General features: G+C 41.3%; 1 protein-coding gene across 4 annotated transcripts in view; it reads right to left on the minus strand.

Annotated features, from left to right (window-relative positions):
- The window catches only part of aff2 (AF4/FMR2 family, member 2), a 535,365-nt gene that overhangs the window by 19,823 nt on the left and 498,207 nt on the right, over positions 1-17,335 (minus strand). For all 4 annotated transcript variants that reach the window (XM_072595595.1, XM_072595594.1, XM_072595593.1 and 1 more), the window contains 6 exons: positions 12,712-12,839; positions 10,425-10,488; positions 10,120-10,256; positions 6,415-6,486; positions 5,977-6,070; positions 3,076-3,125 (listed from right to left, as the gene is read on the minus strand). In XM_072595595.1, the coding sequence (XP_072451696.1) occupies positions 3,076-3,125; positions 5,977-6,070; positions 6,415-6,486; positions 10,120-10,256; positions 10,425-10,488; positions 12,712-12,839 (545 nt within the window). The remainder of the gene's footprint in view (positions 1-3,075; positions 3,126-5,976; positions 6,071-6,414; positions 6,487-10,119; positions 10,257-10,424; positions 10,489-12,711; positions 12,840-17,335) is intronic.

Here is a 17,335-nt window from a genome sequence, read left to right on the forward strand (position 1 = left end):
ATGCTGCCTCCATGTCTGTCCCATGACATTATTTTGAGGAAGAACAAGCAGGATATCTCTGGTGTACTGGCCACTCTTTATCCCTCAACTAAGATCTGAGTGCTAACAAGTAAAGGTGACTCATCCTCCCTGAGCATAACCACATGGGTGATCATGGCATCACTGCTGTGTATATTTGGCTGCCACATTTCCTACATTACAACAATGATGACACTTTTGAAAAATGCTTCATTGGTTTCAAATTGCTTCAGGGTGACCTGTGCTTGGGGAAGTTGCCATCTCAATGCAAGGCTCCTGTTCTGTAATGTGCCTTCAAGAACATTAAAAAAAAAGATCTGATGTTGCTAAAAGCTCAGGCAAAATAAAACTGTGCTTGGCCACGCGGCTTTGAGCATTGGCACAGGTAGTGATGCCCACATGCTCGCAGGTGTTGGTGAAATGACCTGGCCTCCGCAGACCAGAAGGTCAAAACTGGGATCTGGCACTCAGCTAGAGAGGGACTCCTTAGAGGGAAAAAAAACATCGACTGACTCAAATCCAGCTTGTTTATCTCCTTAAAATCTTAATATAATTAGGAAACAAACAGTCATTTTGGAGGAAACAGATGTTGCTGAACCTGTAGGCAGTCCCTTTGTTCACTCTGTCAGTGGGTTGCTTTTGTGATCAATACATTAAACAGCTTGCAAATGCTCAGAGGAACTTGATTAACACTCTGATGCATGATTTTATTTTATGAATCAATCAGGGTGCTGTTATTTCATTCATAATAATTACACTCAATTCCTCCTTATTGGTTCTGACAAGGGCCCTGAATAAATGTTGTATTGAAAAACATTTAGGCCAGATTAAATCCAGCTAAGTTCTCAGTCATAATCACAATCACCAGGCATTGTAAAAGTGGCGGCTATTTGCCGATCAACCATGACTTGGATTGCTTTTAAACTAGATCTTAGCATCTATCAATAAAATATGCATCAGTCCTTCAGCAAATGTAAACATTGTGACTCTGAGACTAAAGGTCGATATTAAATTGAAAGATGGTAGCTCAGGATGCGAGTAAATCACATTAACTGTTGACAATTCTCCTTTATTGAAGGCAGCCTATGTACTGCAAGGTTATTTTGAATCCCTGGACAGGAAAGAGAAATGAAATGATCGCATGTTAAATATAAAGACAAGTGGGCCTGAAAGTGGAACACAAGGAGGCTGGCCTGGTTATACCCTGATCACTCTTCAACAAAGCCATGCATTCTGAATGAGCTAAACGTTGGAGGTAGCTGAGAAAGGTTGGTAATCTGACAGTGTCAGGATCTCCTGTACACTGGCATATGAATGATGCAGATTATTATTAATATGCAAATCATCCATCAACTTGTGACGAGTGAGAGAAACCCCCTGAAATGTTAGTTGCAACTTAATTTGTGTAGCTCCACTGTTATCTTCGCTAAAAAAAACTCTCTTTGACCTGAAATCCAAGACTAACATCCGGCAGAGGGACATTTGCTAGCACTGTCTGAGGGGAGATTTACAATGAAAACAAATTGCTTATGGGAAATAGAAGAGCGGTAAATGAAAGTACAAAGCAGCAGAAAAAAGTCTGATAATCAACCAGGGTCAAATGACAGGATAAGATTGTAAGGGCATGATAAAAAGGACTCTACTTGAATGCACGCAGCATTCACCTACAAAACAGGTGAACTCAAACTGCTACTCAAAGTAAAAGAGTATGATTGAATTGTCATTCTGGAGGTGTGGCAGCATGGTGACCAAAACCAGGAACGAAATATTCAAGAATATTTGACATTTAAGGAATGAGGGACTAAAAGTAAAAGGAGGTGAATATTGCTGATAAAAAAAGGAAAGGTATCAGCATATCAGTGAAAGAACACCCTTGGAAGAACAGGAAATTGAATCTGGGTAGAGCTAAGAAACAGCAGGGGATCAAACGTTGCTAGGAGTAGTTTATAGGCTATCAACCCATAGGAGTAACATAGGGTACAGTATAAATAAGGAAATTAGAAGTGCATGTGGTAAGGGGAATGAAGTTACTGTGGGTGACTTCAATCTGATTATGATGTGGAGCAATTTCTAGAAAGTGTTTGTGTCTTTTCTGGAATAACACATTGTGGAACCAGTTAGACAACATTATTCTAGATCTGGTATTATGCAATGAGAAAAGTGAATTAATAATCCTGTAATAACATGACTTTTAGGGATAGTAACCACAGAATGATCGAATTTTCCATTAGGTTTGAACCTGATGTAATTTAGTCTGAAAGTACTGCCCTTAAATCTTAACAAGAGCAATTAGAGAGGTAAGAACTGTGATGAATTGGAAAATACATTAAAAAGTTTGATAGGCAGACACTGCTCATATTTTAAGAAATGCTGCTTGGTTTTCCAAACAAAAAAAATTATACATTCTTATAGGTTAAGATGCCCAATGGGAAAAGCAAGAGTAATGGTTAACAAGAAAAATTGGAGATTGCATTAAATTAATGGTGGAGGTTTGTCAAGTTGACCAAAAATATGTAAGCCTGAGGACTGAGAGAAAGTCAGCATAGTGGAACTAAATTGATAAAGAAAGAGAGAATAGAATCTGAATGAAAAGTAGAAAGAAACATAAAATGTGAGATGTAAAAGCTTCTGTCGTATACACAAAAGGAAAGGATTAGCAAAAGTGTATATGGTTCTGTGACAAGCAAAGACAGGAGGGTGATCACAACTGGCTTAATTGATTTTTGACTTGAGGGATACATACTTGCCAGCATAAAGGAATGATTCCCCAGTTTTTCTTGAAATTAAAGAGTACCTAGGATCTTTCACATCCACGGAAGATAGCTAACATTGCCTCAATTTAACATCTCATAGGAAAGACGACAGTGCAGCAACTGGAAAACCTGTGTCAATTTGTTTTTGTCATCAGCCTCTGGCATTGGACGTGGACCTCAAACTTTGCAACTTGTAGGCACATGTGCTGCCACAGCGAGAAGCTATCTCTTCATAATTGGTGGTACTGTCAGACATCTCAATCCAGCAAAATTTGGTCCCTGAGAATTCTGAAGGGGGACTTACTTTCCATTTGTTCCCCAAGGCGAAGGAGCTTGTGAGGCTTTTGAGGAACTCTGTAACAGAAAACATCATGCATGAAAATACAAGAGATCTCTACCAGCTTTCCAAAGAACAGTAAAACACATCCAGTTTAAGAGTATTTCTTCCCATGGGGAAGCATCTTGCTGCAACGTCCTTTGTAAAGAGCTTCATTGTTAGATTAGGCAAAATCAGGTGGCAAAGCAACAACATATTGAAACACATCCATAATCAAGACAAGAGAGAATTTCTTGGCCATACTGGCAACAGATGCCATAATGTTAATAGCACAACCAAATTTTCCACTGCTTGAATCAAACAGCATTATTGATGCAGAGAAGGATCCCATGTATATTACAAAGGGAGTCTAGGATACAGTAATACCGAGTATAAGCAATGAACCAAAAGGCCGCAAGTTCAATTCTTGCTCTGGAAAGTTAGGTTTGTAGACTAGCCTCTGGAAACAACAATTCTGGAAGGTCTCAAAATCCAACACTCAACAAGAGCAAACGACTGCAAATGCTAGAGATCTGAAATGAAAATAGCAATTGCAGGAGAAAATCAGCAGGTCTGACAGTACCTGTGGAGAGACAGAGAGTTTATGTTTCAAGTCTTAGTCCTGAAGAAGAGACATATTGGGCTCAAAGTGTGAACTCTTGATCCTTTCTTCACAGATGTTGCCAGGCCTGCTGAGTTTCTCCAGCACTTTCTGTTTTCCTTTCGAAAGCCAACTGGTTGACTCATGCCCCAAGGTAACCATGTCTTAGTGACCTTTGTGGTGGCCCAGCAACTGCTCATTTCTACTGGGATTACTTCATGAAGGAACACTTGCACAGCGCAAACAACAAATATGGCTGCCTTCTGTGCTGTCTGATTCTGGTGAAAAGCTTGCTACAGAGACATTCCAGAACTTTCAACCAGGAATTGACATCAAAGTCATTGGGGCAGGAGGGAGATTGGGCTGATCTCTCCAAAGGGGCCAAAACAAATCCACTAGGAAATATACTGATTGGATCGAAACATCAATCAAATGGCAGTTCAGAACAGACAACCAGCAATTGCTGGCTACTTAAATATACACTTTGCAATTCAGTCCAGATAATATGCAGATGGTGGATAAATGTCGACAAAGGTTTTTGGAGAACTGGGTGTCAGATTGAATTTGAAATACTGACCATTTAAAAAATAAAATCAATCAGGGCATTTAATTCTTCTAACCATCATTGTTTGATAACGAACCTTGCACTCTCAGAGTAAATGGAGATTGGAAATCACTGCTGGGATCAAGGAGATGTTAGGTAAGCAAAGCCATACTTGCTTAAGGCAGAGTAGAATCATTCACCAACAACAATTTGCATTTCTACAGCACCCTGATAGTAAATTTGGGTAGCACAGTGGCTCACTGGTTGGCACTGCTGCCTTACAGTGTCAGGAACCCGGGTTCAATTCCAGCTTCAGACGATTCTCCCATGCCTGCATGGGGTTTCTCCGGGTGCTCCGGTTTCTTCCCACAGTCCAAAGATGTGCAGGTTGGGTAAATCAGACATGCTGAATTGCCTATAGTGTTCAGGGATGTGTACGGTAGATGCATTAGTCAGGGGGGAATGTAGGGTGGGGGAAGGGTCTGTGTGGGTTACTCTTCGGAGGGTTGGTGTGGACTTGTTGGGTCAAATGGCCTGTTTCCACACTGTAAGGATTTGATGATTCTATGAAAACATCCCAAAGTGCTTCACAAGAGCTCTGTTCGTCAACATTTGACACAGGGTCATATAAGGAGATATCAGAATGGGTGACCAAAGGTTTGGTCGCAGTAATAGCTTTTAAGAAGCATCTTAGACAAAGATAGAGAGTGAAGGACGGTGAAGAGATTCAGGGATGGAATTTCACAGATTTGACCCAGGCAATTGATAAAAAGAGCCACCACAAATGGACTGATTAAAATCAAGAGGTCAGAATTCGAGAAGTGCAGGTATGTTGAAGGCTTGTCGGGCTGGGGAGATTACAGCAGTTTGTGCCAAGTTTTTCCCCTTTGACCCCATTTTAAGGCATGAAAGCTGTTGTGAATCCTCAGTGAGACTGGACCGGGGCTTGTTAGAGAGGAAGCCCTGATGTTATAGTTTGGTCACAATCCATTTTTGGTCACTACTGTCTCAGAGCATGCAAGCAAGCCCACTTGGGGTTACACTCCCATACTTTGGGAAGCCCAGGTACATGGCCAGCTAGATGCTAGGCTGTAGAGGTGGTTGAAAACCAGGAAGGGAAATTTAAGATCAAGGATTTGCCAGACGGGGAGCCATTGTAGATTAGCAAGCACAGCAGGCAGTGGGTAAGTGGAATTTAGTACTGGTTACTGTACATTAAGGGGGGACCCAGAAGGAAGGGACTCCAAACACTGACTTATTTTCTCTCCACAGATGCTTCCTTCCATACCCGGCAACATCCTGGTAAATCTCTTCTGAACCCTCTCCAGCAGAATGATATCCTTGCTATAACAGGGCGATCAAAATTGGACACAGTACTCCCAGAAGATGCCTTCTCTAACAAAATCTAACAACTTCAGCCATGAAAGCTCCAACTGTTCCCCAGCATCCACAGTCATTTAAGGGACAGAGTTCCAGGCTCTTAATGCCTTTTTATAATGGGAAGAACTGTTTCTTAATTTCTCCCTTTAGGTAGACTGGCTGTATTTGTAATTGTGTCTCTTCAGTCCTGCTATCAGAAATGCATTTTCCCATGTCCATCTGGATGCCTTAGCCCAGAAATGTTGCTGAGAAACCAAGGATTACCACTGGGAGAAGGCAGCAGGGCTCAGCAATATACAACACTTGAATGAAGACTGCCTCTTTTGAAAACATATTCCGCCCCCCACCAAAATCATTCAAATACCTTAAAATATTCCATCAAGGATCGAGAATACTTCATAGCATGGTCCTTCTTAAGTCTGAACATTCGCAAATAGAGAAGTGATAAGCATCGGTAACTAGATTAAATTAGAGATACATTGTATTAAGGTTAGCACTCAGTACAGCAACACAATTTATGTCAATTATACTTCTCATGTTGGATTCTTGAGGAACACAATTTGGATAGATTGAGACAAAGTCAAAACAACACATTTTGCCTGGTTAATCACAGTGTGAAATTAAGGTAATGAATAAATGTCACAAAATAGCACAGCGGAGTCTTCTATAATTTGTGAATGTGAGAAGGTAAAAATTTTGCTTCATTAATTTATTTTCTTCATGAAGTAATGATACACTTATAACATTACAAGGTAGTTGACTGGAAGTTCATTCACTTGATAGCTGACTCACTGAAACTCACCATAAGACTGCCAGTTTCTTATCAGCTAACGTGGCCATAGAACCTGTGAAATTCTTTAACCTCATGGCGTACCTTGGGAAAGAAATAAGGAACAATCAATAATCCTGACTGGTGAGCAGCTTTTATGAGGTTTTCAGAGATAGGGGGAACATATGGGCAATATCCATCCTTCGTATGAAGTGACACATTGGTCTTAATGTACAACAGTCTCGATTTTCCAACTTGTCTCAAAATATCTTTTTGCAGGGAAATCCGACTCTTGGCTGGGACTGAGAATGTTGCATTATCACATCCATCACCCGTTCTACAATCTGCCCAGTTCTTGTTTTTACTGAATCCAGTGAGAAAGAGAAAAGATAGGGAGTGATGTATAATGATCAAGAATCCTAATTAGCCCCTGCCGTGCTCCATGCACACATCTTGGCAGTGTAGATGAGTAGAGATGATCAAGATGAGCAAGAGAAGAGCAGTGAAGATGAACAAGATTCTTGGCAGGGTAGATGAACAGAGAGATCTCGGTGTTCATGTACACAGATCCCTGAAATTTGCCATCAGGTTGATAGGGTTGTTAAGAAGGCATACAGTGCATTACTTTTATTGGTAGAGAAACTGGGTTTCGGAGCCACGAGGTCATATTGCAAGCTGTGCAAAACTCTGGTGTGGCCACATCTGGTCACCGCATTATAGGAAGGATGTGGAAGCTTTGGAAAGGGTTCAGAGGAGATTTACTAGGATGTTGCCTGGTATGGAGGGAAGGTGTTAATAGGAAAGGCTGAGGGAACTGAGGCTGTTTTCATTAGAAAGAAGAAAGTTGGGAGGTGACTTAATTGAGACATCTAAGATAATCAGAGGGTTAGATAGGGTGGACAGGGAGAGCCTTTTTCCTTGGATGGTGATGGCTAGCACAAGGGGGCATAGCTTTAAATTGAGGGGTGATAGATATAGGACAGATGTCAGAGGTAGGTTCTTTACTCAGAGAGTAGTAGGGGCATTCAACAGCCTGCCTACAACAGTAAAGGCATTTAAATGGTCATTGGAAAAACATATGGATGAAGATAGAATAGTCTAGGATAGATCGGCTTCAGATTGGTTTCACAGGTCGGTGCAACATCGAGGGCCGAAGGGCCGAATGGACTGTGCTGGAATGTTCTATGTTCTATTGACTTGTAGCTGTGCAGAAATGCATCTCTGAGCTGATGCATGAAAATTGAGAGCAAAAAGCACACTCACATTGTTTACCGCACAGCGCTAAAACCCATTTTAAACCATTCATGTGTGAAAATACCCACATTGTAAGATCTAAGCTCTCGGATTTGAGTTCATTTACATGGCATTTTGTGAGATGTGTGCACACACATCAACATAGGTGCTCTGGAAAGGGACTGCATTATTGCTGAATTGAGCTGTTAAGCTTGACTCTTTGTGTGTAGCTATGTGGAAAGCAAGATGAGACTTTGTTCTACATTCTACAGCCTGAGGAACTGGTGTCATCAGGCACTCAGTCACTGTGACATCTCAATATAATTTTGTAGCTTGCGGAAGTAAAAGGGAAACATTTGCAGCAACAAGTCTGATCTCTCAATTTTCATTTCATGTTGCGCAGTTACTAAAATTAGACATCATGCCCCAGCTAATGAAGGAAATGACCTTTCATATTATGGTGCATCAACATCATTTCACATATAGCTGAATAAATAGCTACAAACATATGGATGCACATGTCAGAAAACACGAAATTCACAGCATGTTTCAGAATGAGTTATTGATCTCTATTGGTGCATCCCCAATTATTTTTCTGGTTGGCTTACAGAGATTTCTGTTGAGTGAGGAAATGTGAAATCAAGACAGGTAAGTGGAATTAAGGTAGACATCAATCACAATCAAAGATATGCACTTAAATTGCACCTTGCACAACCTCAGGAAATCCCTTTATTTTGCAGCCTATAATGTACTTCGGAAGAATACTTAGAGGCGTAAGATTAAGCCAATCTGCCCCTTGAGCCCACTCCCCCATTCTAGTTCATGGCTCATCATCTACCTCAATGTGATTTTTCTTCTTTTTTCCATGTCCCTTGACATTACTGGTAACTAAACATCCATCAATCTCAATCGTGAGTTTGCCTAATGTTTGAATCCTCCGGGTCAGAGAACTCCAAAGATTCACCAAACACTGAGTGAAGAAATTCCTTTTGTTTCAGTCTTCACTTCTTATTTGAAGACCGTGACCCTGGGTTCTAGAACCCATGGGAAACATCAACCCTGCTTCTTCCCTGTCCACCCTTTTCAAAACTTTGTACGATTTTAATGAAATCTCCCCTCGTTCTTTTTAACTGTACATAATATAGGACTAATCTCCCCAATCTTCCCTTACAGAACATCCCAGGAATAAGCCTGGTGAATCCCTGCTGCTCTCCCTCTGTAGTACAAAGGCAAGGGACCAGAGCATCACCCAATGCTCCAGGTACATATAACCCAGGCTCTATAAAGTTAACAGCATGACATCATTGCTCCTATACTCAACTCCTCTTGTTAAAAAGGACAACATGATGTCTGTCTTCTAAATTCCTTGCACTGTCGTGATGTTGGAAACACAGCAGCTGATTTGCTCCCACAGATAAACAATGTGATTACAAGCAGAAAATCTGAGTTAAATGTTGTCTTAGAAATAAGCCGTGGCCTAGAATACTCTGGAGAGCTCCCAGCCCTTCTGTGAATGGTGTGCTGGAATATTCCACATCCATCTGAGGGGTTTTTAGTTTAATAACTCATCAAAAAGTTGGCACCTCCAAGTGGTGTCTTCCTATTCCTGTTTCTCTTTCCTACTCCATAAATGAAGACCATCTAAACTTTACACTGTCCTCAGGTTCAGTTAAGAATGTGACAATGCTTGGCTGTACAATTGTGAATGCAAGCTGTGCAAACAATATTTTGTCACCATAGGACATCAGACCATTGAGAGGACTGGGATTGGTACCGTTCATTTAAAAGCATTCTGTCTCAAAGATTTGAACAACAGGTCAAGGAAGCATTTCATGTTACTACTGAGCTGTGTTGGCGTGACTGATATTTTCCACTCAAAGGATGTTGCCATCAGTCAACAATAATTTTCCGCCAACCACACAACTGAGCAACGTCAGGCTTGAGTTCCCGTGCTGCTATGATGTTGGGTACATTGGCAGTATGCCCAAACGATTGGGAGATTGAATCAAGCAGCATGTTCTCTCACTTATTTGTAAGCAATAGTGTACAGACTAGACTCAATTGGACCAAAATAGAAACAAAACAGGGCAGCACTCGCTAACCAATCCTGAGTGCAAAATTCTATATAAATGCAAGTCTATCTATCCCTCTTTCTTCCTTCTAGAGTATGTGACCTCACCTGGCTGAGATAAGTTTAATTTATTATATGCGTTTCCTATTTCACTAGCTTCTCTGAAATTAGGTACTATCTTCCATAGATTTGGTGCAAGCCGGACTTTTTATTTGGTCACATAGTTACTCAGGTGATTCCAAACATCATGAAATAATAAAATACATAAATTATGAGTGAACAAAATAGCATGTGTTACAAGTCACTTTTAGTATTAAGTTCTGAAATATGACATCTCCGTACAGATCTTAATCTTCTACCCTGATTTCCTCACAGCAGGTTATTAATTATCATCTAAAAATGATTAGTAAAATTATCTTCAAAAAGACATTAACCTGATGAGTTCCACGGTCTCAGAATACATGGTGTATGGGGATTTCGCTTCTAATGGATCACGCTCCATGGCATTTCCACATTCAATGAATGATAGTGCTGCATCTGCATAATTAACTGCTTTTCCAAACTTATCAAGCTGAAAATTAAAAAAGAAAAGAACTTTAGTGATGTGAATCTCAACAAGCGGCAACATAATTTCACTTCTCACCAGTGCAACAGCAGCAGCCTCCTCTTGTAGCTATTAATTTATGTCAACTTCATTGATACAAGAAAAAAATGCTAGAAAGAAGAAAGCATGACTTACCAGTGCATCAGCTCTGTGTTTCAGCTTCTTGGCCTCTTGCATGTAGTAATCAGCATTATGCGACCTGCAGAACAGTAATCATCAGTCACAATCAAGCAACTATGGTTTTGGAGAGTTGAACAGCCAGCCCCTGCCATATCCGGGGAAGGTAATCCATTCTCAGAGGTCAGCAGAGACAAGTGTTGAGTCTAATATCTCCCTACAACTGCTAGTTGGCACTGACTGTAAAATCACACTGGCTGCTTGGAAAGACAAGATAGACAGCCGTGCAAACACTTTGTCCTAGTGAGCTCAAAACACAGTTGTCTGCTTAAGGGGGAAAAGAAAATCATCTGGTCCTGGCATTTTGGGTGAGGCGGTTGTTTTTATTTACCATGTTTTCACAGTATTCCTGCTGCAAGCCTGTTTGTACAACTGAACAGAAGTAAACAAATGTACCAGCTGTTTAATCCTCAACCTTGATGTTTTGCAATCTGTACTTGTAATAGATTGCAAATATCATTTACACCCAACACTTATGCATTGCTGCTCACAGAGGCACCATTATGATTACCATGAACGTCCCGCATTCTCAACCTTCACCCTTGGTGCTTGCTGACTTTTGGGTAGACTAACTACTAGTTCTCTGTCTCTCTAATGGGAGAGCTGCCCTATAGTGCTCTGGAAAAGCAGAGTTTTAAGAACTTCAACCTTGGGTATGGCAATTAAAGTGACATGAGAGAAGGGGGTGACAAAACTCCTGGATGACAGTCATTATTAACCATTTACCCATTATTTATATATGTTCTACTACCGACTAAAGTGAGAGGGGGAAAAGTTCAAAGGAGATGTGGGGGCAAGTGGTTTTTGAACAGAGAGTGGTAGCAGTCTGGAATGCACTGTTGGGGTGGTGGTGGAGGCAGATATCATAGGGGAGTTTAAGGGACTCAAAGATAGGTACATGCAAAGAATGGAGGGATATGGACCAAGGGCAGGCACAAGGGATCAGTTTAATTTGGTATCATGTTTGGCAGAACATCATGGGCTGAAGGGGCCTGTTCCTGTACTGTACAGTACAATGTTCAATATGTAAATGAGCTACTATTTATACAACACTGCTATTAATACACATGCACTAATAGATACACAATACTCATTGAATAGCCATCTGACTTTCTAATATTCTTTCAGGAAGGAAATCTATCCTTGCTATCTGACTGGCCTACATATGACTCCAGACTCACAGCAACACAGCTGACTTGTATTTCCCCTCTGAAATGATCTAATAAGTTACTCTGTCGTACTAAAGGAAAACAGTCATTGTGCGTGAATCTGGATCTACACAATTACTTCAGAGCAATTAGGGATGGGCAACAGTTGGTGCACTGACACCTACATCCCATAAAGAACAGTCATCAATAGCATGACTTATATGCTCCACTTTATTAACATGTGTATCGCTATTATCAATATACCTATCACTATCAAAATATTGCACCATTATTATTAACATATGCCCTAACATTATTGGTGTACATGACACTATTATTAAGGTCATCCGGCCTTTAGAAGCCAAACAACACTCCTAAGCTCCCTATGCTTCCCTTGCAAAACAGCTAGTCTCCAACTGTGGCTGTTAATAGGCAGACGGAAGGACAAACTCAGACTGAACTGAAGAAAACCTTGCATCTGTTCCAGACTTGAGCTCCAAAAAATGTTAGTCTTGGCAAGTACTGCGTTGATACCACTTCATCAAGATGGAAAAAGCACTCAGTGTTTAATATCCCACTGCTTTCAATAAGCACTGTTCCTTCAGTAGGCTCCTGCTACTTTATTGAACACAGTGTAATGGCATTCAAATTAACTCCAGTTACAGGAGAAACTAATGACCCTAAGTGAACTTATCTAAAGGAAAGGATCTGTGATGGTAGTGATGAACCGAATATGAGCAATGGCTTAAATCATGATCAGATTTGTAGATTTCAGGGCAGAGAAAGTCATGTATGAAGAACACGGGTCAAAACTTGAATTCTATCCAGTTTTGGCTGAAGGAAAGATTAAAACCTGTCCCATTAGTTAAGAAACATACGCCTCTGCACAAAACAGCCTCATGCCACTTTTCCAGGACTTCTGTCACCTTCTGTCAAACAGGCAACAGATAAATGAGCAGGAGGTCCCAACCAGTGGTTTGCTTAAATTGGCCACAACATAATTTCGAGGGAAGACTCAAGTTAACTGAGGAAATCTAACAGAAGAGTTAATGTTTCAGAGTTATGTGCTAATAAGAAAGTCACAAGTTAAAACTTACGTATCATCAAAAGTTAATTTTGGTCTTCTTGGCTCTGAATGACCATTGGATACTAACGTCCAGGGATCTGTTTGTGACTGGCCATTTTCATGGTGAATGTTGGACGGGTTCAGATGTGATTCAGTCTCCTGCAGTAAAGAGATTGCTTGTTAGTGTAGGAAACCTGAATCCCTCTTAACAGCAAGCAGGGGCCTCGTGATATATTTACCTGTTGGTCACTACCCTCCGTGAGATAGTGATATTTTCACTGATGCTTACATCAATACGACTGTCGATGATTAAACAGAGGGATCAGATAACTTCTGGAAATATTCAGCATGTCTAGCAGCAGTTGTGGAAACAAAAACAGAGTTAACATTCCAAATGGAAGGTGAATCTTCCTCTTTGGAACCTGAATCATTAACTTTCCCCATGGATGATACTGCCAGACCTGCTGAGTTGCTCCAGTGCTTTCTATTTGAAAGGGTTCAGAAAAGATTTACAAGGATGTTGCCAGGGTTGGAAGGTTTGAGCTCTAGGGAGAGGCTAAACAGGTTGGGGCTGTTTTCCCTGGAGTGTCGGAGGCTGAGGGGTGACCTTATAGAGGTTTATAAAATCATGAGGGACATGGATAGGATAAATAGACAAAGTCTATTCCTTGGGGATGGAGGAGCCCAGAATGAGAGGACATAGGTTTAGGGTGAGAGGGGAAACATTTAAAAGGGACCTGAGGGGCAACTTTTTCACACAGAGGGTGGTGTGTGTATGAAATGAGCTGACAGAGGAAGTGGTGGAGGCTGGTACAATTACATTTAAAAGGCATCTGGATGGGCATATGAATAGGAGGGCCTGAGAGGGAGAGGCTGGCAAATGGGATGAGATTAATTTAGGATATCTGATCGGCATGGATGAATTGAACCGAAGGGTCTATTTCCATGCTGTACATCACTATGACTCTACAACTTGTATTTCAGATTTCCAGCATCCTTAAGATTTTGCTTCTCACTTTTAGGTCAGACAAATTACTGACTCGGTTTCTCAATGCCTGACCTTTGATTGGAGGAAATACTGCTCTTCATTCTGCATACAATAAAAATGTGTTTTTCTTTAAGGACTGCCACAGTCACATGACACAATGATGACATCATCGACCATTTTGGACAGATAAGCAGCTCTCTCTAACCTTGCTGCCTGTAGAATGAACACCTCCTGTTTAACGCTTCCAACTCCTGATCCTTTTTGGAACTTAACACCAATTTCTACTCTAATTGATTCCATGGTGCCCAGTGGGCTGTTGCATTTATTGATTTATTGTTGTGAGTAACCCCATGGTGCCCGGTGGGCTATCACATTTAGCCAAAGACAATTCCAGATTGTCGTCAAGTATCCACCATTCATTAGGTCAATACGACGTGAATCAGTGAAAACACAAGGGAAAGATAGGAGTGAGAGAGGTCCGGATAGCTCAGTCAGTTCAGTCAAATATGCATTTGGAAGTGTTACTCAAATAATTCTACAAATGATCAGAGTGGGAAATGGTCTGTTTGCTCTTGACTTGTAGGGGGTAAAATTCAACTTTGGTGGGGCACAGTGGGAAAGTCTGACATCCAAATGCTCTGTGTGGATTATGGCCTTTCTACTTCAGTGGCTTCATGAAGAGCCAATCCTATTTCAGAAACAGGGAGAGTGTTTAGCACTATATCTGAGATGGCTCTATAACTGGCCTGGGAGTTCTCAGTGTACTGACACCAATGTGCTTGCAATGGGAATGTATTTCCCAGCAATTATATCCCATAACTTATTGGCTTGGAAACAAAGACATAACTGTGTACGTGAATCACAATTCACGCAATATTGGTAACCTACAATAGGTACAAACACAATCAAGATCTAAGAGGGTATTGCAAGATAAGCGATGGCTTCTGCAGAGGCAAACTTGCCCAGAGGACAAGGAAAGTAGACAGGCAGGAGGCTGGAAGAACATAGCAAGCCAGACAGCATCAGGAGCTGGAGAAGTCAATGTTTCGCGTGCAACCTTTCTTCAAGATTGGAGAAGGGTTATCCCAAAACGTTGACTTCTTCACCTTAGTGAGTTTTGAGAAGATTTGTAGCTCAGGTTGAGGTTCTGGATGTAGGTATGCTTGCTGAGCTGGAAGGTTCATTTGCAGAAGTGTCATCACCCTACTAAGTAACATCTTCAGTGGGCCTCTGAGTGAAGAACTGCTGATGATTTCTACTTTCTATTTATATGTTTGGGTTTCTTTGGGTTGGTGATGCCATTTTCTATGGTGAAGTCATTTCCTGTTCTTTTTCTCAAGGCATGGTAGATGGGGGTCTAGCTCGATGTGTTTATTGATAGAGTTCTGGTTGGAATGCCATGCTTATAGGAATTCTTGTGCATGTCTTTGTTTGGCTTGTCCTAGGGTGGCTGAGTTGTCCCAATCGAAGTAGTGTCCTTCCTTATCTGTATGTAAGGATACTAGTGAGAGGGGGTCATGTCGTTTTGTGGCTAGTTGGTGTTCCTGTATCCTGGTGGCTAGTTTTCTGCCTGTTTGTCCAATGTAGTGTTTGTTACAGTTCTTGCATGGTATTTTGTAAATGACATTAGTTTTGCTTGTTTTCTGTATAGGGTCTTTCAAGTTCATTAGCTGCTGTTTTAGTGTGTTGGTGGGTTTGTGGGCTACCATGATGCTGAGGGGTGTCTCCCCTACATCAAAGAAATCTTGGAAGTGAGTGCCAGACTACTCAGGCCCCTCGGCATCATGTTAGCCCACAAACCCACCAACACACTAAAACAGCAGCTAAATGAACTTGAAAGACCGTATACAGACCACAAGCAAAACTAATGTCATTTACAAAATACCATACAAGAACTGTAACAAATGCTACATTGGACAAAGAGGCAGAAAACTAGCCACCAGGATACATGAATATCAAATAGTTACAAAATGACATGACCCTCTCTCACTAATATCCTTACATACAGATAAGGAAGGACACCACTTTGACTGGGAAAACACATCCATCCTAGGACAAGCCAAACAGACACACGCACAAGAATTCCTAGAAGCATGGCATTCCAACCGGAACTCTATCAACAAACACATTGAGTTAGACCCCATCTACCATGCCCTGAGAAAAAAGGACAGGAAATGACATCACCAACCCAAACATATAAATAGCAGAAATCATCAGCAGTGCTTTGCCCAGAGGCCCACTGAAGATGTTACCTAGTAGGATGGTGAAACGTCTGGAAATGAACCTTCCAGCTCAGCGAGCAAATGTATATCCAGAATTTCTTCACCTCCTGATGCTGCCTGGCTTGCTGTGTTTTTCTAGTCTTCTGCCTGTCTACTTTGAATTCCAGCATCTGCAGTTTTTATGTCTCTTACCTGAGGATAGGCAAAGCTTCAAACATTCTATGAATGGGCCACGAGGTCATGCTTCAGCTGTACAAGACACTGGTGCGGCCGCACCTGGAGTATTGTGTACAGTTCTCGTCACCGCATTATAGGAAAGATGTGGAAGCTTTGGAAAGGGTGCAGAGGAGATTTACTAGGATGTTGCCTGGTATGGAAGGAAGGTCTTAAGAGGAAAGGCTGAGGGAACTGAAGCTGTTTTCATTGGAGAGAAGAAGGTTGAGAGGTGACTTAATTGAGGTGTATAAGATAATCAGAGGGTTAGATAGGGTGGACAGTGACAGCCTTTTTCCTCGGATGGTGATGGCTAACATGAAGGGACATAGCTTTAAATTGAGGGGTGATAGATTTAGGACAGATATTAGGGGTAGTTTCTTCACTCAGAGAACAGTATGGGTGTGGAACGACCTGCTTGCAACAGTAATAGACTCATTGATATTAAGAGCACTTAAATGGGCATTGGACAGACATAGGGATAATAATGGAACGGTGTAGGTTAGATGGACATCAGATTATTTTCACAGGTCAGCACAACATAAAGGGCCGAAGGGCCTGTACGGCGCCGTAATGTTCTATGAATTGTATGGTATAATAGGATACATGGTTATGAGCATTTTGATTCAGTTTCTCTCTTTTCCCACCAACTTGTCAAAGACATTAACTTTTGTATTTATAATCATGAAACAAAAAACTGTGTAGAGGTGGGATAACAAGACTTTGGTAGATTTCATGCAATTTACTATATTCTTTTAGTTATTCAGTGTCACTGGCTGAGCTGAAAAGGATAAAAAAAAAGGGGAATTTGCGTGGCTGCAAGGTAAGAGGGGCGAGGGATGTATTCAATAGGTCTTTGAAAGTGTGGCTACTGGCATGAGAGACTGAAGCGGTGGGGGGGGAAGAGACTGAATCCTACCATCACTAATGGTATCACTGTTGTTTAATTTCTCACTGTGAACATTCTGGGGATTGTCATTGATGAGAAACTGAACTGATCTAGACATATAAATGGAACAGCTACAAGAGCAAGTCAGATGTTGGGAAAACTGTGGTGTGTAACTGAACTCCTGAATCTTCAAAGCCTGTCAACTAGTGACAAGGCACAAGTCGGCGGTGTGATGGAATGCTACCCACTTGCCTTGAAGGTGCAGCACCAACAACACTCAAGGAGCTCAACCCCATTCAGGATAGAGTCGCCCACTTCACTGGTACCCCATCAAAATAGATCT

Source organism: Chiloscyllium punctatum, chromosome 25 (genome assembly GCF_047496795.1).
Source record: "Chiloscyllium punctatum isolate Juve2018m chromosome 25, sChiPun1.3, whole genome shotgun sequence".
In the NCBI taxonomy this organism is placed as follows: domain Eukaryota; kingdom Metazoa; phylum Chordata; class Chondrichthyes; order Orectolobiformes; family Hemiscylliidae; genus Chiloscyllium; species Chiloscyllium punctatum.